The 20684-nt window shown below is 38.3% G+C and overlaps 1 protein-coding gene and 1 non-coding gene across 3 annotated transcripts; both read right to left on the reverse strand.

Annotated features, from left to right (window-relative positions):
* Positions 1 to 35: 35 nt before the first annotated feature.
* Positions 36 to 106, reverse strand: TRNAG-GCC (transfer RNA glycine (anticodon GCC)). The gene has a single exon. It is a non-coding gene; the product is annotated as a tRNA-Gly (tRNA).
* Positions 107 to 1990: 1884 nt separating this feature from the next.
* On the reverse strand, positions 1991 to 19680 carry LATS1 (large tumor suppressor kinase 1). 2 transcript variants are annotated; one of them, XM_062490015.1, is made up of 7 exons: positions 19206 to 19680; positions 16890 to 17040; positions 13554 to 15079; positions 8313 to 8895; positions 7431 to 7613; positions 7074 to 7180; positions 1991 to 6112 (listed from the first exon to the last, which is right to left on the reverse strand). In XM_062490015.1, exons 1-7 carry the CDS (start codon positions 19554 to 19556, stop codon positions 5597 to 5599), a joined length of 3417 nt encoding a protein of 1138 aa, XP_062345999.1. In that variant the 5' UTR covers positions 19557 to 19680; the 3' UTR covers positions 1991 to 5596. The 2 variants fall into 2 exon arrangements, with proteins under 2 accessions (XP_062345999.1, XP_062345998.1); XM_062490014.1 differs by having other exon boundaries at positions 13554 to 15082.
* Positions 19681 to 20684: the final 1004 nt, after the last annotated feature.

Below are 20684 nucleotides of genomic sequence, written 5' to 3' on the forward strand. Positions count from 1 at the left end.
AAAAAAAAAATAGAAGGCGGCCAGAAAACAGCAACTGCATTGGCCGGGAATCGAACCCGGGCCTCCCGCGTGGCAGGCGAGAATTCTACCACTGAACCACCAATGCCTGTGCGAGGAAAAGGTTCTCCCTTCGTCACTCGAAGATGACAAAAGCGAAATTCTCTGCCCCACGCACCTACCGGAGATCCCGCCCTGGTGGACAAGGGCCTTCCTTCGGCTATTTCCGTAACCCACAAATACGAGTTTTGCCGAGTGAACACGAAGCACACACTTTTAACTCTACGTCCTTTGCTTATGACTTGTCTGCTGCACCTCTTCAAACTTCCATAGACTGTGTTGTCCTGGGGAAGGAAAGGCATCTGTGGGTGCTGAGGAAAACCTGCTGCTGGAAAACCAGGCCAGGAAACTGCCCTTTAAGTGTCCCTTACAGGAGCAGTACCTCTTCACCTGTCGAAATAGACTCAGCTGCTTAGCAACAAATAGGATCTAAAGGCTGGGCGCAATGCAGGTTTATGATAAGTCCTTCAGGGTGAACTCCAAACCCCCACAGCAGTACGTCATCCTTTAATTAAGTATATCACATCCATTCTTACTTGTCTCGTTATTCTATTTCTACCCATTCTTAAACTGGCAGTTTTAGTCTATCCTTTTAACAAGTGTTGACGTTTAAAACAATAATTTCTACATTACTTCAGTTGTAAAGACACAGAAAGCTGCTGATGAGTTTCTAAAATGTTAAATGTATGGTATCATTTGGTTGATGAGAGCTGGAGGAATTTCCTTTCTCCCCTTTGTAGGTGGGCTAATGAATAAAAAATGGTGCTGTACTTCCACAACCTCCTCCCCAAATGTAGAAGAATTAGGATATTACTCAGTCTCTCTAATAACACAGTGGTTTCTGCATTAGCACTTTGAGATGTGCACTTAAAGAAGGGGATTTTCACAAAGACAGATACAGATGAAAGCTGTGATACATTGTCCTTTAAAGGAACAGCTTCATGGTATATAATGCATGCATAATAAATAATAAAAATAATAATAGCAATTCATAATATTTACTTATTTTGATGAAAGAGGCAGCAGAGGATGTGGAAAGAACACCAGCAAATTGAACTGTTGAACATCAATATGTGTACTTTTGAGAACAGGCTTCAAACAATGAGGTGACAGCCAACTACAATAGCATTCCTGCTGTTACACTTGTGCCATTTTATCGTTAGACAGTAGAGCTGTTGCAGCATAAACGGGACTTACAGAAGAGGGAGGCGAAAGACAGAAAAATAAATGCAATTGGGCAACTGGTGTTCACATTTCATGTTTGACTAGTCAAAATAAGAATGTGATTTTCACTTCTTATAAGGATTCAGCGTGGAGTTTGTTATTCCATTGAGTGTTACCCTACAGAAACCAATTCTGAGAAAACAGGAACATTTTCTGTAACTCAGGAATGCCAATGACTGCCAGTAGCCAGTAATTCAGTCAGGCTGCTCACAAGAGCTGGAATTCTTTCTCTTATTCTGAATTAACTTTTAAGAAGGAGTCAGTGCAACCACCCACTCACATCCCATCCCCCAGGTCAAACACATATGCTGTGTGTTCAGCCAGCAGGGGCAAGGAAGCTTCCACTGCTCAACCGCTGGGCACTGGCAAACTGGATACCTGGCATTCCTGGACAAAAGGGATGGATGCTCCAGTGTACCTACTGGAAAAGTCATATGAACAGCAGGAGTCTGGGAGGTCATGGTCCAAGCCACCACCCCATAAGCCCCAAAGGCCCAAATGTGACAATGGGCAGAGATCACGTGCCACTCATGTAGCTGGACTGCAGGAATGCAGAGATCTGGCAATAGGGGATGACCAGGTCACGACTGAGACAAGTAAAGAATACTCAAAAAAACAGTGCATAACTTACTATGGCCATGAGACAATGTGAGATTGTTAAGTTTACTAGCTAGACACAGAATAAATGAATGATCCACTTAAGCAGAACTGTGGGATGGTCTATGCATTTAATTGGAGAATCCAAAAGAACTGACAGTCTTATAATACAAAAAGGACATTATATATACATATACACACAGAATATGCCTATATATATATATCTATATAGATATATATAAATCGGTAAACTTGAATAGTGCCTTTATCATGAGCATCTTAAGGCATTCAAACATTTTACTATGACATTGACCCAATTCATTATCTTTTTGCTTTGGCTGAAATAAAGCAGATTTAAAGGTCTGATCTGAAACATCCACAACATCTGAAACAAAAGCCTAAGAGTATCTTCAGTGACAGCAGCATCATCTAAGAACCCACCCACTACACTGCCTATCAGCTGAATAATATTAAAAGGAGTCTAAATAAATCATTCCCACTCACAGTTTTTGCAACAGCGGAAGATACATGAGTCTCAAAGAGACTTTCTAGCCATATATTCTATAGATTCTATTACAAATTGAGGATAGAAAAGATACAGCAAGAGGGCCTGCCCGAGGATAGAATGCCACTGAATATCAAATAATATTTACAGTACAAGTTATAGGATTATAGAACATTTTATAAATACAATTAATATGTATACAAGGGCACATAAAAGAGAAACTTTGTTTTCATGCTTTACAAAGTAAAAGTAACCTGAACTAAAACTTACTGCAGAATTCCACAGCTGCTGGCTAGGAGCCTCTCTTCTCCACTGCCTGTACAAACCAATCCCCATCGTAGGTCACCAGTGAAACACCCATGTTTTAAGCAGCATCTATGAAGAATCTCAACAGACTCTGAATCAATGTATGAAACGTCAAGTTTCAAAACATGGGTAAGGCAGAGCATGCTGTAGAGTTGTGACAACGTTCATGTGTAACTTTCTAAGAGGAGAACCTAGACTGTAACGAACTGCAGTTTTTGCAAGGAAATACATAATACTGCAGCATATAGGTGGCAAAATTCAAACAAGGTACATTATAATTTATAACATGTGATATTAGAAAATGCCAGAAGCATCTATCAAATTCTAAAGATGTGAGCACTTCCTGTATCTGTTGATAAAAGGCAAAAAAAGTATTTAGTACTTGCACATGTCCTTAAGAGAATCAATAATTTCCTTTAATAAAAGCAATTGGTTTTTCTTTTTAGACCAATGGTGCCTTTACAGGACACTTTGAAAATCTTTTTTTAGAATTATTTTTAAATTGCCTAAGATCAGTAACAGTATTAAACAGGAATATTACATAGTATAGTGCAGGCAGAGGAGATACGCACTCAGATGAAAAGGCAATTTTAAGAGTCAATTGACATTATTGACATTATTTTCTCTGCACACTTCAAAAATGATGAGGCAAGCTTGATTAAATTACCTTTAACCAGCAATATATTATACTCTGCTCCAAGACAAGTAGACCAGTTTTACTGGGATACTTACTATGAAGGAGGACAATCTTTAAAGTTTATTTACATGAAAAGCAATCTTTTTTACATAACATATAAAATGGAGTAGTTATGCACTGCAGCCATTTTATAATAATTAAGCTAAATGAAATCTTAAAAGCTACTCTATTTCAACAGCTGTGGGAAAGGCAGAACAGGAATTGTTTAATTAAGCTGCAAATTCATTTTCATTACAGAAAGCAACTAACTACTTGTTTGAGAAAACAACTTCTCATAACCATCTTCTAATCTTATAAACACTTCACAGTAGAGGGGTGAACTTCCACAAACATTTTATTCTATGATAAAGTATGTTTAGAAGTTTCCTCACTGCCAACCTGCTGCAGTTCCTCAATTAAGTCAATATAAATCATTTTTGGACCACACTAGAAACTGGACCACTGAAATGACCATACTTACAAGAAAGGAAACTCCAAATGCTAACCAACAAGCACTTTCTTCACTGATCCAGTATTTAGGACAGTACTAGAGAGCTGCACTGGCCATAAAAGAGACACTGGACTGGAGCACAGAAAGAGAACAAATGGCCATAAGCAAACAAACCAGCTTGGTGAGAAAAGTAAACTGGTAACTGATGTTTGCTGCAAGAACAGCTATGAACACCAATTTCATGATGTTTAGATAGTTGCAAGGCCAGTGCAATGACATAAATAATAATTTAGGAAAGCAGTAATGCTTACATGAATGTTATTAGATTATCCATTGGAATTCAATTCCAAGGAAGAAGAAATGTTTCAAAAGACATTAAGTTTACTAAAAATAGTGCATTTTGTTTACCATTGTGTTTATTTTAGGAAAACGGATGGAGACAAAAACATAATTCTTTCTGCCTCTCAACACTAACTCCTAGTCTTGTCTGAGTAAAGCTGCTTAGAGTGATGCTCCCATCCCTGCTCCACGTAACCTCAACAGGCTCAGAATCTCCCACCATGAGATCTTAGGAGATACCTGGAAATTACAGAAACAGTAATGCAGAAGGTAGCAGGCACAGCTCTAAGTTCCTAATTGCGTTCTGAAGTAGGCTGTGAAAGGCAGAACACTGAAACTGCACTGCCAGCTCAGACAGACCCGTGCACACCCCTTCTCCTCAGTGCTTGTATGACCAGGAGGAAAACTGTTCAAGCCAAGGGGAATGGGTCCCCACAAGAAGTCTCGAAAAGTCATAATTTATAATATTTTCCCATTATGATCTCAAATTTATCATAAAGACACTACTCTAGAATTTATTCTTCAAACTAAAAATTCCAACTAAAGCAGCACTGTACACCCTTTACAGTTTGGCTCTAGTCAGAAAATTGAGCTAGATTTCAGAAAATGTTGTTTCTAATGTTTCTTTTCCTCTAACAGCTATAGAACTGATGACAGGAGACATTCAAGTTGTTTCTGAGTGAGCAGTCCTGCTTTGAGAGTACTAGTCCCACACTAGTGTTACTAATATCAAATCCAATTACTATTTAATAGAATACTAGTTCTAATGTTTTATCATCTTAGGATCATACTATAGCCAAGACTGACACTTTCTTGTTTCAAAGCTGAGAACTACGCCACTCCAACAGCAGCTGGAAACATTTCACCAGATAGGTGGCTGTTTTTCCAACACTGTGAATAAGGCTAAATACAGTGAGAAGTGAGGGTATAGCAGCCTTTTTTTTCTCTTCAGAAATGTATCAGAGAACTTTATTAGCATAAAGTAGGTTTTATATTTGGTCAATGCATGGAAAAACTGTGATTAAAAATTCTGAACCAGAGATTTGCTCTCTAAAATTATTCAATATATGCATAAATAGATACCAGCCACCTTAGGGAAAAAAAAAATCACTATTTCCTATTTTGAGTACTTAGAGTACAGAGGACCAATAACAATATTCAAGTGATTATTTTTACCTCACATCAAATCTCTTCTAAATTAAACAATTAACATCACTGGAATAAATTAATTTCTTGTGAAGGATTTCCCTGTATTCTAGGGAAACAAATGTACAGAGAAGCAAAGTGAAGAAATATTTTTTTAGCATTAAAAAAAAGCGTGCACATATTTACTCTAGCACTCTTCTTTCAATTCTCTTAAAGCAAGAGAAACTTAAAAAAAAAGCTTTCAAAATCTATAGCTGAAAAATTGATTACTTCATTTTTGACCTTTATTCCTCTACTAAACATAAACCAGATCACGACTCTGAACTCCTCTACCTGCCTGTTCATCATCATCATCATCATCTGACTGCTGTTCTGAGTTTTGGGAACTACCATACTCATATTCAATGGGCTTTGGATTGTTGTATGGGTAGCCATTGTCATCAAAAAACCTTCTGAAGGTGAACTCATAAAAAGCATGTTCAGGATGTTTTCCATTTTTGTACCACCCATTAAGGGTATCATTTCTGTTCCCCTCCTTATCATCATCACTCCACAATTTATCTGGATCAACTGGATCAAAGTTTGACGTGTCCGTAGGATGAGCAATTTTGGGAATGTAGAAAGCAGACTGTCGCCGTAGATCACTTGAAAAATCAATTGTTTTGAAAAATGGATGAGCTTTTATTTCATCTGCACCATTTTTGCCTAAACGATCTTCTGGCCCTCGGCAGAGTTTAATAATAAGGTCGGAGGCCTCTGGAGTCAATTTAGCCTGAGGTGGAATATGAAGTGCAGTTTGCCAGTTGATAACCTTAAAAGCAAAAAGATGTGTTATTTATTTATAATTTCACAAAAAGGAAAAAACACAATAAAACAACAAAACAGATGACCACAAAGAATTCACAGTATCTAAGGTTTTTCACAGTAAAGGGAAAAACATGAAGCTGCTCTTTCAGAAACACAAGGAATATTTTGTCTGGAAACGTGGCAAAAATGCAGGTAGTTTATTCACATTCCAAATCTAAACTAGAGTCTGGCATGGAAGACCCCTTCTATAAACCAACAAAGATACCACAGAATCCAGCACCTGCAACCTGAGATTAGGCACATGGCTTACAATCCTAAACAGGTGAGGCAGATGAGTTTTGAGTTATATGATGTACTGTACAGACTAACAGATTTCAAGTTAAAAAAACCCCAAAACAATACTGCATTACATTTGAGCCACCTGAATGCAATTTTGCAAAAATACACCTGCAGAAGACTGCCTTGATGCTTTCTCTGAAACAGCAGGGGATAAGGAAGGAAAGGACCAAATGCTCTGAGCTGTAAGTAGCCCTGAACAAACAGTGATCTGCTGCTGCTCCACCTTCCCACACTAAGCACTTCCAAGTACATCACCAAAGCAAATCCTCTGCAGGCAAACAGGCATGAAAGCCAAGAGATGGGAAAAGAACACACAGATACTGGGAGAAAAGGAGAAGGGGAGAAAGAACCGGAACAGATAAAAACAGCGAAAGGCTGAGATGTGATGTGATTTTCATTTGGCATGTTTACTCTACAACCAGATAAGTTACAAATGTGATTCTAGAAGTCCCTTTATAAATGAAGTGCACCTCCACGGTAACATAAAGTTTAAAATCTCCATAGTTTATAACATGCTTGGATAGGCAGCGCTGTCAAACATCACCTTTGTTTCCAGTACAAATTAGCAAGACCATGTAACTTTCAAGTTGTTTTGCAGACTGTTAATACCAGACTTTTAAAGTTACCTTCATTTGTGTTTCCAGCGGTGTTTGTGCCAGGAATGGAGGCTGCCCCACTAGCATCTCAAAGAGAATTACTCCAACACTCCACCAGTCACACAACTGTGTGTAACCTGAAATAAAGTTCAAGTAAGGTAGTCAAACCTTTGTATAGTTTTAATCTAGAATTTCTAAGAACAAAAAATTCACATGAAAATTCACTTCTATTCAATACTTATTTAAGATTTTCATATTAACAACTATTTTTTTTTTTGTTAAAATGTCCCATCCTTGGGAAAAGCAGAAGTGTGGGAAAGGTGAAGCAGGACACCTGAATACCAGCTACTTTGCAGTGAGACTGCAGTACAAGAATGCACTCGTTACCTGTTCGTAACAACACTTCTGGTGCAATGTAGTTGGGCGTGCCCACCAGGGAATGGGCCAGGCAGCGCTGGTGCTGCCGTGCAGCCCTGCGCTCCAGCGGCTTCAGCCGATCCCCACACCTGCAGTTCGCCGGGTCACCCCACTCACTGCTGAAATCCATGCTGTCCTGACGGGCATGGTCACCTGCCATGGAGTGACACGGATGGCAAAGTTGAGCATGATCACTTTAGTTCTTACCTAGTAGGAAATTTTCTTAATCCGTTAACATTTTGTGCTGCAAGACAGAAACTGTTTCAGTTTCAATACTCAACCTGAGAGTTAAAAAGGAAATCAACACCAGGATGTTGATTTTCGTTTATGACATAAAATACCAACCTCTGAGGACACAATTTTTTAAAACTCATTTTTGACATAACAATGAGAAAATATCAATCTTGATACTTTTGATATTTTTCTTAACATCACCACATTGGGTGTATAAGGTGTATACTGTCTTTACACTTATGCAAACATAAAACCTCCAACATTTAAATAATCAAAAAATAAAATCAGATTTTAAATCTTTACCTTCTCACCAGAGACTGCGTCTGGCCTAAGATATGTGATATTTTGAGAAGAACTAACCAAAAGTAATTTAAACCTTGTTTTTGAAGGTATGTTTTTATTTTTGGAAACTAAAAACAAGTTGTAACATAATCTGTATTTTACCACTCTTAAAACTGTGACTTCTCTTTCAATCCAACTTTTTCTTTAGCTGTTGTTTTAAGTAATCTAGTAGGATTTTGAAAAGCCTACTTAAACCTTTTCATAAAGGAAACAACAGTCACCTTTCTACTAAGTTGTAATTTAATACCCTGTAAAGAATACTTGTATTTCTCTTACCGCTCTGGTAGTATTTTGAGTCGTGGGTCCACCGAAAACCAGTACAGAGCCCGAAGTCAGTCAATTTGATATGACCATCACGGTCTATCAAGATATTGTCAGGTTTAATATCTCTGTGGATGAAGCCCATTTTATGAACGCTCTCAACTGCGCACGTCAGTTCTGCTGTGTAGAACCGTGCCAGATTTTCTGGAAAGACACCCATTCTAATTAGGAGACTCATCATATCACCTCCTGGAATGTAGTCCATTACAAAGTACAAATTGTCCTTATCTTGGAATGAATAGTATAGGCGAACCACCCATTCATTATCAGCTTCTGCAAGGATATCCCGCTCAGCTTTAACATGAGCAACTTGATTTCTAAGCAAGACATCTTTTTTCCTCAGAGTCTTTGTTGCATATAGAGCATTAGTATCCACCTTTCTTGCTAGGCAAACTTCTCCAAATGCACCAACTCCCAGGGTCTTAATTTTTACAAACATTGACTTATCCATTTTCGCTCTTCTTAGCCGAATGTAATTTGACTCTTTCTGGCACAACATTTTCCTCATTTGATCCCGGGCTTCTGGTGACAATCCAACCTGTGCAGCAAACAGAATTAAATGTGAAGAGTGAACAGTACTCTTAATTCTTGGTGATCTTCTCATAATATATTACAAGGCTTAGGCAAAGCAAACCAAATACTTATACACAGCACAAGGAATAATACTTAAAGGGATTTGGTTTTGTTTTAATTTACACATTAGGATTCTATGAAAACATATAGGAGTGATAAAAAACTTAAAAGTGATAATTTTCAACAGCAAAATACATAAGGTGCCATGCACCAGGAGGTTCTATAAAAGACTACTACATTCTTAAGAAATGCAATTTACAAATTACTGATAAAAACCACTGCAAATAATATTATCTGAATAACAAAGTGCATCAGCTACCTCCCTGATTCTCTTCACTGGGTTAAAGAAAGCCAAGACACATCTCCTCAGCCCTTGCTGAGGGCTAAGGAGCTGCCATGGGAATGGCAGACTAGCTGAAGCAGAAGTCACTGAACTTCCTGACCATGCTCTAGATTTTCAGCTGCAGGAAGGACTCCCTCTCACTCTCTCACTTCCATGTAGCTACCCAAAACAGATCCTGCTGGCACTGCTTCCTACTGCCCACCCATACGAATCAAGTGCCTCTGACAGAAACCTGGACCTGATATTCCCTCTATCACATAATGCAGCCCTTTCTAAAAGGACTTCACTCACACTCTCACCACTGCTCTCTACCTAAGAACCAGCTGAGCAGAGCACTTTCTTTTGAAGAGGCTTACTCCTCCCGACTGTATCTTTCCTTGGCTCCCATCTGTGTACATACCCCTATCTTGACTGAATGTCCTTGGTGTTCCAGCCAATGCCACCAACATTCTGGTGTTGACAGCTGAAACACTCACAGGCCACACACAGTTCATCACCTGCAGTCTGGAAACCCTGATCTACAAGAACCACATTGATCATTCTCGTTCTACTCCAACCTGCATGCCCTCCTGGTATATTTTTGCTGGTTTCAATTCCCTTAAGAGTCCCATTCAATTTTGCTGCCACTTTTCTTGGCAAATTTCAGGGCCTGGAATCAGAATAATCCTTCTTCTTTCTTTTAACATGAATAGAATCTGCCTTCACTTTTTTTTTTTATATTTTCTCTGTGACACTATCCCCATGTAACTTGATGTTCATTCCTTTTTTTGTTTTTTGACAGCGTTTTCAAATTACTGTATGCTACCTTTCTCATACCATCTCAATTATTTTATCTGCCTACCTGGCTTGAAATCACCATCCCACACCAATGATTTCCAAGTTCTACCTATAGTATACTTCCTTATGTTTTCATGGACATGTTGATTATAAACTCAAACATGGCCACACTGAACCCCTGCAAACATCACAACTGTACTCAAGCACTATTCTAAAAGCTTTCCATTTCTTACTTTCACATCTCATTGATTGCTGACACCAAATCTTGCTGCTTCCATCTCTTTAAAGCCTCAAATATCTGTCTGATCTATCTGTATGTCTGAGATACTGTCTGCATAGCAGTACTCAGGACCATCAACAGGACTAAGTAACTAGTCTAGGCCTGTATAGACTCTATGTTAGTACATGACTTTGGCGCTGCCTGACTTCCAACATAACTTGAAACAAAATATAATAGATGTGACTGAGAAAAAAGGAAAAATAAAATCAATTAGATATCATTATCTTAAAAATGCTTTCACAAGTTACTACATGTCACCTAGTAAAGAAAATACTGTTAGAAAACAGAAAGTTCTTAGAAGTATCATACCAAAAATGGATCCAAAGGACATGCAATTAGGAAAATGCATACAATATGCTTGTCTACCCAAATGAATTTCACAAGTTATACAGATTTTGTACAATTTAAATGGGGATGGCTGCCTCAAATTTCAGACACAATTGTTGTAGACATGAGATAGGTGGTAGTTAGGACTGGTTAGCTGCAGTTTCAAGGCTGGTTTGGGAAATAGGTTGAACAACGTGTTTTAAATCAAAAAATTGTTTTATTGAGGGAATATCTGCATAGTGCCTTCCAAGACAGAAACATCTGAAGTATTCTATGAATGAACAGGCTTAAGAAACACCTCAACACATAAAGAAGGATATTTTTTAAGACCAACAAATGCCAGTCAAGAAGACAACTGAAGACCTGAACCTGGTAAAGTTCAGACAATGGTGGAATACCTCCGTAAGGCCCATCTGAACCCTAAAGTTTGCTACAGTACAGATCCATTTGACACAAACTGAACCCCACCCATCACTGACAAAGCTGGCAAAGAATAAAACCTAGATGGCAACAACCCCCTAGGGGTGAGATTCAACATACTAATTAATCACTACAAGACATACAGAGTCTCCAAAACCCTTGTAGCTTTGCTTTCTTCTACCTGCTTTCTAGTTCTTGCATCTGAACAGTTCTATTGTAAAAAACTGCCCAAGTACTGTAGCTTGTCATCTCCTCCCTCAACTCACCTTCATTCTTCCCTGTCACCCACTAAACCAAATGTTATTTACAAACTTTCTCTCTCAGTTGCAGTATTTTCCCTACAACTCTCCTCAGCTTCAGCATCTACAAACTGTCAGCTGCACCAACTTTTCCACACATGTATCTCCAATTTTTGCAAGAAAACGTCAGATACCAAAAGTTTCCTGACTTGCTCTCCATCATCACACAATTTGCTCTCATTTTGCTTCCTTCTCATCTTGCTGTGCCTTAAAGAATGGCTTAAGTTTCTCTTTGCAGAATAACTCTTGGCCAAACTCACATATCTAAGTCAAACATTTTTGAGACCACTCAACTCCTAGGAGACCTGACACAATAGAAAAACATCATATATATTAGAAATACAGCATCCAGTGAAAGTATGTATTTTCATAGGGATGCATTCTGAGGTTTTTACTTTCAAAATTCAAAGGGGACAATAAAAGGGATTCAATACTTGTTTAATCTTCTTTAAACTTTCTGAAAATAAATAATGACCATGTTTCCCTTTCTCCTTCTCATGAAGACACAAAATATACTTTACTGTTGTGACATTCCTCTCCTGTGCTTATGAAAAAGGAGAGGTCTGCTACAGCACAGTAACCCATCTTCCACCCTCCAGCCTGTAATTAAACATCCCAGCTTTAAATCTAGCATAAACTATTAAAACTCTAGCATTAACATTATAAATATTATAAAATACCTCTACTAAGGTGCTTTAAAAGCACAAGGAAAATATAAATAAAAGTTATATCAGTGCTTTCATATAAGTAATATTCTAAGATACTACAGAACACAACACAGTAAGAAGGGGAAAGTGAAGTTTGCAAATCAACATTAATTATAATCTTACATTTAAGTACTCAAAAATAGCCAAAATAAATTCATGCTTAATTTTGATGCAGGATTGCATGCAAAGCCCTCTAAAAAGGGATCATGCTATTCTTAAGAAACACTGTTGCTTCAGAATCTTACTTGTCTACACAGGGATGGAGGCTACAGAGTTCAGGATAGCTTCCCACACCTTAACAGTTTAAATCAGCTGTTAGTGAAGTGAAAAAGGAAAGAGAGAAGACTAAGAATAAAGATCTAGTAAGAGTTCCAGGATGAAATCTTGCTAACATTTACATATTCGTGATTAAGCAAACACAAAAGACTACAGCTTACAGTAAGAATTTTCAAAGAGCAAGAAAACACAGATTTAAAAAATGGCATGTCAAGAAAGAGGCATAAATCAAATACATACTCTCATTGAATAAATAAAGGGAACATCATACTTATGTCAAACTTTCAACTACAATTGTAAAGAAATATATATGTGTGATGTATCTCAATTTTACCTTTCTTCAAATCTTAGTTTCACTACTTCTCACTGTTTTCCCTTTTGAAATGACATATGCTTGTCAGCAACAGTTTTTACTGTTTTGATGCATTTTCACAAAAGACTGAAATACTAGAAATAGACCACTGACTCCATGCAGGCACAAAAAAAGTTGATTTCACATGTATTTGTTTTATAATTATGCCCTTCAATTGCTCTTGGTTAAACAGATACATTTACAGTGCAGATTACAAAATAATTAGACAAAAGATACTGTCTCTTTCATTCTAAAAAAAAGCCCAACTAACCTATAAATGTTTGGTTTCTTTTAACTTAAAAAAAACTATCCCTATTGGTAACAAACTGCAGAATGTAAAACATATCACTGTTTGAGTGTCTATGTAAGTGCACTAGCCAGCCTGCCACTTGTCCCCAGTCTGCTTGTACCTTCAGTACTTATTAAAAGAAATTGAAATATTTTTTTTAATTATTAAAATAGTGCCTGTAACTCAAAAAACAGGATTAAATAGAACCCATAACAAAAAGCTATGAGGCATGTAGCTATGAAGTATGAGGCATGTCTCAGTTCATGCAAAAATTATTTTGCTTCTCCCACCTTACTGTATGTAGGTCATACTAATTACTTTTAGACATGCAAAAAACTTACTTAAAAATCAATTTCTAAGAAGAAAATTAAATATGTAAACAAGACAAAGAAGGAACTTGCCACATCTCAAATACTAAGATTAAAAATAGACTTCAATAACACAGTTCTAAATGTTCTACTTATCTCTACTATATAATTCTACAATTAACACATCTCTCATAAAAGTAACACAGGAACAGTTTAGTCATAGATTTAAAAAGAAGGAAGTTTACCCGCATCATTTCATTCTCTAGTTGTTTTTTCCGATGTAAACGCTGCTGGTGTGACTTGAGTATATTCTCGACATGCTGCTCCATGAAGAATTTAAAGGCTTGAGGGGAATAACTTTGAATGCGAGACTCTCTTCTTTCTTCGTCTTTCTTGTTTTTTCTAACAGGAACAGGTGAGGTTGTAATTTGTTTCTTTTCTTTATCTGTCGAATCAACACATTCGAAATTCTTTTCATTCTCATCCTCCCTGGACAAAGGAGGTGGCTCCTCCTTGTTGAGCTTGGGTCCTGCCTCATACAGATTGACAGAAGGACTCTGATGTAACAAGTGTTTAGGGTAAGGTGGTGGGGGACCCTGGTAATTTGGAGCCTCCGCAACAGGAGACATAACTGCCATATTGGTAGAGGGACTGTCGGAGAAGGGAATGGTCTGCACAGTTTGCACGGGCTGCGGCATCCAGGAAGGGTGAGTGGGTGCCAAGGCAGTCTGTAGCTCTGGTTTCAACACCCGCATGCTTTTCACTGGTTGCTGAATGGGAGCTGGTGTTATGGCTGTCACTGTGGTGGCCGAAGGCTGGGAGCTGCCAGAGTGACTCTGCCTGCTGGGGTGATGGTTATTGAAGGAGTTTGACCGCACGGGAACACTGGGCTGCCATGTAGGCATGTCATGCCCATTGCCCGGTGACGACTGCGGCTGCACAGGAGAAGGCTGAGACCAGGATGCAGGTATTCCAGCTACACTGGTGTTGTAAAGTTCCAGGTTGTGACTATTTCTATTCGGCACCATTATTGCCTGAGGAAGATTCCCATTGGTGTATGCTGAAGGAGGTGCAGATCCTCCTGCCTGCATCTGTAGTGCTGTGGGACTCTGCCTGTTAGGTGGATTCATTGGGTACGGGGGTGGCTGGCGACTCACTGAATTTCCAGACACCACATTCTGGTGAACTATGAATTCTGCCTGGCAACTGCCATTTTGCATTCCAGCTCTTCCTGAGGGAAAACTGAATTTGCTGTTGGCAGAACTCTGCATGATTATTGGTTGCCTGCCAATGGGGACAGCACTCATGCCTCTCTGACCCTGTGTGGATGAATTCATAGGAGGAGGATTCATAGGTGGAGGTGGATAACCATCCTGCCATGCTCCTGGTGGCACTGGAGAAATACGGGAGATCACATATTCCATGTTTCCAGAGTACCGCTTTGTTTGAGAATTTGGCTCCCAGGAAGGAGGTGGAGGAGTAGTTCCCCTTGGAGGGGGTGTCTGCCCCCGAGGAGGTGGAGGAGGAGGAGTGACACTCCTTATCTGTGGTAGAGGTGGGGGATTCACTCTTTGTCCATTGCCAGGATGAGCCTGAGCAAATGCCGCAATGCCAGATCCAGATAATGGCCTTCCTACATCGGGCTGGGAGCTGGGACTTTCTGAGCGATAAACCACACCCTCTGCCAGGGAAGGGCCGTGCCGCTGAGGAACCAAGGACTCCTTAGAACCCTTCCAGCTCTGCTTGCGGTTAACTGACTGCTGGACAGCCCCTGCTTCCACAAGAAGAAAACACAGCATTTACATTATTGGAAAGTATTCCTATTTACTGCTCTGAATATTTTGTTCTTCTGTGTTAACTACTACAGAAACGGGACTTGAATTCTCTGACACAATATAATCCACTGTACTTCATATGAAAACTTTTTCTAGTGATACACAGCATGCTAATATGCTCAGTGTACATATAAGAGGGAAAAAACCCGAACATTGAAACTATAAAACTATAAAATATAATACCAGAAAGTAACTTTTCAGAAATCACTTTTCTGAAAATGCATTTTGCTTCAGTAAAAATGCAAAATGTAATTTTAAAAAATGGCAACGTGCAAAATTATTAGTCTCACAATATATTTTTAATCACATGCACAAGAAACTCTCAGAATGTTCAGCACAAATGCAAAATGCAATAGCATTGAAAAATGTTATGTTGCTATCCTTTCCAGTTAACACTTGCAAAACACTGAGTGTTCTTCAACTAAAATTTAACTGAATGCTATAAAATCAAGGCTTGCACCCATGTAGGCATACAGATCACCAAGACTAGTTATATTCCCATCATGCAGAATTTGACTAAGTACTTTAATTTTAAAAGTTGTATCTTTTGGAGTAAAAGTGTTGTAGATAGAGAGGCAAGAATTAAAAGTGTATGAACGCAAAACTTCCAGAGCAAAACCCTGCTACTGCAGATGCTACTTTGCATCATACAAACAAAATATACAAGGAACTGATAGGGGAGGCAGTCTTACTGTGGTTTTTATAACATTAACACTAAGATAGGTGTAAACACATGCAGTATTGTAACTACTGAAAATCACCCTCTCCTCACTTAAAGAATGTGTTAATTACTATATTTTTGCAGGTAACATTGAAAACTATGTCTAAATGGTGGAATTTACCTACAAACTTCATACAAGCACCAATTAATCCTTCTTAACAGACTAAAGGAAAATAACGCTGTTCTTCGCAACTCCTGACTAATTTTTCCTCCTGCCTATATTGTTAATTTAAAATCTAACTCCAGAGCTAGCAGATTAGCACCCAACTTTAGTCAAATAAAAGTTCAGTATTTCTGCTGCATTTAAAGTTACTCTTTTTCAGGTGTATGCTATTAAAAAGGCATCAAGTTGTGTTAAAAATGTGCTAGCATCTGTTAAGAAAGCAACAATAGCAAGTGGCAAAATCCTGACTCTGCCAGTACAGACACAGTCCTTTCTCTAACATCTCTAAGAACATGAAGCCTGCCTTAAAAACTACACAAACAAAAGCTGGAACCAAGCAGGAAATTGAGCAGAGAAGGATCGTGAAGCATAGCATCCTGAAATACAAATATTGTAGTGGCACGATATATAAATACAGACATAGACACATATAGACACAAAAATACACATATAGAATGCTGTTGTGTGGGAGTGTGTGTGAAAAGAGACAAAAAATTAAAAGAAGAATTCAATGCTCAGTGCTTATTTCTAAGTGGTGCCTGACACAGAACAAAATACAGGCACCACATCAGCAACGTAATAAAAGATTACCAAAATGAGATCCAAATGGCATTCCTTGTAAAAAATGTTTACACACAGTAATAAAACCATGCAGTTATAACACAATGCTCAAGAAACTTGTGTCCTATCTTTCAGAAGGATTACAGCAGATACGTAAAATGCTGTTTTCACATGCAAAAAAACCCTGTGTCTCAGCATCTCTGTTCTACTGGGAGCACATGAAGGCAAAATTTACTATGTTCTATTTCTCACCTATAAGAATACATTCAGTGAGTTACTAAGTCACCATGGATACACCTACCTGGTGGTTTCATACCTGCGTTTACAGGTCTTGCTGCTGCTGCAACCATCTGTTCCCGACGAGGATCCTGGTAGCTCATTTTACTTATAAATTCAATGGCAGCCTCTATACTACGGTTGTTAGTTTGTCTGAGAGCTTGTATAACCATATCCTACAGAGAAAATTATATACAAAATATTATTTACAAGAAAATCACAAAAAATACCCAAACTCACGGTTATTTAGCCAAATATCCTCCACTAATTTTACCGAAGTAATTTTACAAAGTATTGTTTCAATTGTTTTAAAACTGATTTTAAAATGTTTTCTCCAGAAGATATCATCCAAAATAGTACTGCAATCTCAATGTACAGAAGAAAAGTTAAGTTGTTGAAGCACTGTAGTTGGATGTAAATCATGTCATCTTGCTATTCATACAACAGCTCGGTCATACAATCCTTTCGAAAAGGATTTTATAAGAAAAAAAAATCTATAAAATAAAGTTGTCGCAATCTTTATGGACCAGCTGACATTAGTAAAAGTAGACACAACATTTTCAGTTCAAAAATTTGTTCACCTATGTGATACGAAGTGTTCAGTGTCTTAAAGAGTATCATTATACCAAGAACATACAAGGATTGAACTTGAACCATCGTAAGCAAAAGACATTTTCTGTAAACTCTTTAGGATACAAAAAGCCCTGAATACAATGAACAGCATTCTACCTTGATTATTATACATACACATACATATACATGTGTGTGTATATATATATATACACACACACATGTGTATATATATATATATATATATGTATGTATATATATATATATATATGTATATATATATATATAAACCTATCTATATGCACATACCTGATACTTCTTGACAGCTATCTCTTCCACTTTAACCTTTAATGCTACCTACTACCTGAGGGGAAGGGGGAAATAACCAGAATGCTTGTGATATTTCATAAAAAAAAAAATATTCAATACATTTTGAAACTTCTTGACCAAGAAAAATGCCTTCCTACTTCAGCTGTATCTATTCCTAGTGATGTATGTGGACCAGTGCCATATGGACTATTGTGGCAACAGAACTGTAGGTTAACACATGGCAGAAATGGCTTATGCTGGCACTGTGACTGAAAAAAGCCCCATATAATCTCAAGTGTCATGGGAATTTGCTCTTGTATCCAAGAACAAAGGGTAGGAGCAAAAGGCTTCAAGATACGAAGGATCCAACAAAAAGACCATCTTAAGACACCTTTCTAGTTTATTGTCCAACCATATACCACAAATTTCAGTCTGCAAAACCAACTGCAGGTTCATTCTGTTAAAATGGAGCTGTGAACTGATCTACTCTGAAAAAACAAATGCACACCCCTCCTCACCCCAAAATCCCACACAACAATAACAACAAAACTTCCTCAACCTCAGCAATGAACCACAGAGCTGGAGCAAATTAATACAAAAATCATTTATCATTATAAAATCCTTCCATTCTCCCTAACACACAGTCTAGACTGTGTATTTGATCAAGTAAAAAGAACATGAAATGCCACTATCAGCACTTGACACTGGGATGCTGTTTAGGAAAAGCCAGTTGGTAGTTTTGGAGAAGCTCATTCTTGGTAAAGGTAGATCTCTCTGTAAATACCAAAGCATCACAGATGGCAGAACTCATGAGCAGGTCACTACTGCAAGCAGTGCACACCTGTAAAGTTAATCCCTGTTGTGGTACTGTGCCTTTTTCCTTTGGAAAGACGAGTGGTTTGCTAGCTCTTTTTTAAATATGCTTTTGTATCTAGGTTTACAAAGAAGGCATGAAAACGAATGTGATTTACTTTGATGCGCAGGTCCCAGTAAAAATACAGGAGCTGTAAAGTGTATTCATTTTTTCTTTCTGAAAACCACATTTCAGATTAATTTCCAAAATATTTGGTATTGCCTTTCAATTTAGAATGGCCGTATTTTATCAACCTATTTTAATTGAGCACAATCCAAAATTACTTTGAGTATCAGAGGCAAAATCCATGCTCTAGAGAGTCCAGTCCTGTCTGCCTCAAATTATATAAATAATTAAAACAACCTACCACATAAGAACAATCTGGACAAGATGCTTAAAAGAAACAAAACCAAGTCTCTCTAAATCCTTCTAGTCCTCTTCTACATCCCCCACTATTACCAGTTTCATGTCCTAACCAGAAATCTTCCAAATTTTGAAGCTTTTTGCTTATCATGCTGTTCAAACATTCCCTGACCAACACCCCCCTCCAACATGCATAAATAGTTTACAGGTAGCAGAACACCAAATCTTCAAAATAAAACACTTCACCTCATCAAAGCCAGCAGCTTGCAAGTCTTGCAGCATTTGTCGATTAACTTCTGACGTTCCTTTGACAGATGAGGTTGCTTCATTTGCAAAAGGCAGAAGTGAGTTTCTTATCTCCTGCAAAACCTTATGATATGTTACAAATTTGGGGGGATTTCGGCCTTGTCTAGGATCTTCAGGTAACATTTTGCCCATGCTGTGATCAGCTTTAGCAGCATCTGACGGTTTAGGCAAATTCCTGAGGCTCTCTCGTATTTCCTGTAGCATCTGCTGGCTGCTGCCAGTATAATTACTGGCAGGAAAAGTTTTAGGCCTCATTTGTCTGTAACCTTCTGGCTTCTCACTTCTCTTCATGAAAACATGTATATATGCAACCTCCACCAAGGACTCGCACACACCAGAATTCAAGGAAGACTGGCTGACGTCAGAACTCCTGAAAGCAGCAGCTCTTCACTGTGAAACCTTGGTTCCTGTAGTGCTGGAGTTTGTCACAACCCAACTGCTATTCTGTTAACAAAACAAAACAGAACAAATTACATTTCAGAGAGCAGTAAAAAATTTCACAACGTAGCACTGGTGGCAGTGAAATGTTCACATGCAGCACTGCCTTCACAGATATTAAAAGCACTCTAAGCAAATGCTTCAGGCAGTCTTTACTCAACCTAATTTACAAACCATGCCGGGTTTTAAACTGTCTGTTAACAGTGAATGTTTTAGGTGCATCAAGTCTAAACAGTCCTGAACTGCAAAGGATGTGGACACAGTAAAGAAGGACTCCTCTGTGTGGTGGACAAAGCTTTCAAGAGCAGATATGAACAACTGGTGTGTGCTAACCCAGCACTGCTTCTTTGCCTCCCCTCTCTCCTGTGTCCATTTGTCACCTATGTTCTCCCCATCAACACCTTTATAGCCAGAAGAGCCAACTCCACTACCCAGTCAGCCAGGATATGGGTCAAATAACCTTGCTGTTCAATGATTCTGACATCCAGCTCCAGAAGAAGATAGAAGTGAGAAGTACACCAGTAAGAGCATGTAATTACAGCAATTTTATCCATTCTCTAGCAGTCACACGTTAAAAGTAAGCACTTGCCTAGCTCATCACATGCAACTTTGTGATTTCTTGTACCATCTGCCACTTGAATCTGTTTAAAGGTTTAGATTCCGAGGCTTTCACAGTCTCTTAGCTCAAGCCTCCTTGAACCAGTCTTCATCAATAGTTAAGTAATTTCTAAATTTATTTTACATAAGGGAAAATAAGAGCAAAAAGAGAAACAAAGAAAATTTAATCAGATTTTTTTTACTGTAAAATTATTTAACAACTCAAGCATCAAATTCACTGAGAGCATAGCTATGATATTTGGTAAGGGAAACAGAATTTTCTGCCAAAAGCCAAATAAAAAACGTTTGCATTTTGAAGGCGCTGACTCATCAGGGAAAGAGCTCCGTGTCTGTGGAGAACTCAAATCTCTGTGTCCAGGCTGG

This window comes from Cinclus cinclus, chromosome 3, assembly GCF_963662255.1.
Source record: "Cinclus cinclus chromosome 3, bCinCin1.1, whole genome shotgun sequence".
Classification (NCBI taxonomy): Eukaryota; Metazoa; Chordata; class Aves; order Passeriformes; family Cinclidae; genus Cinclus; species Cinclus cinclus.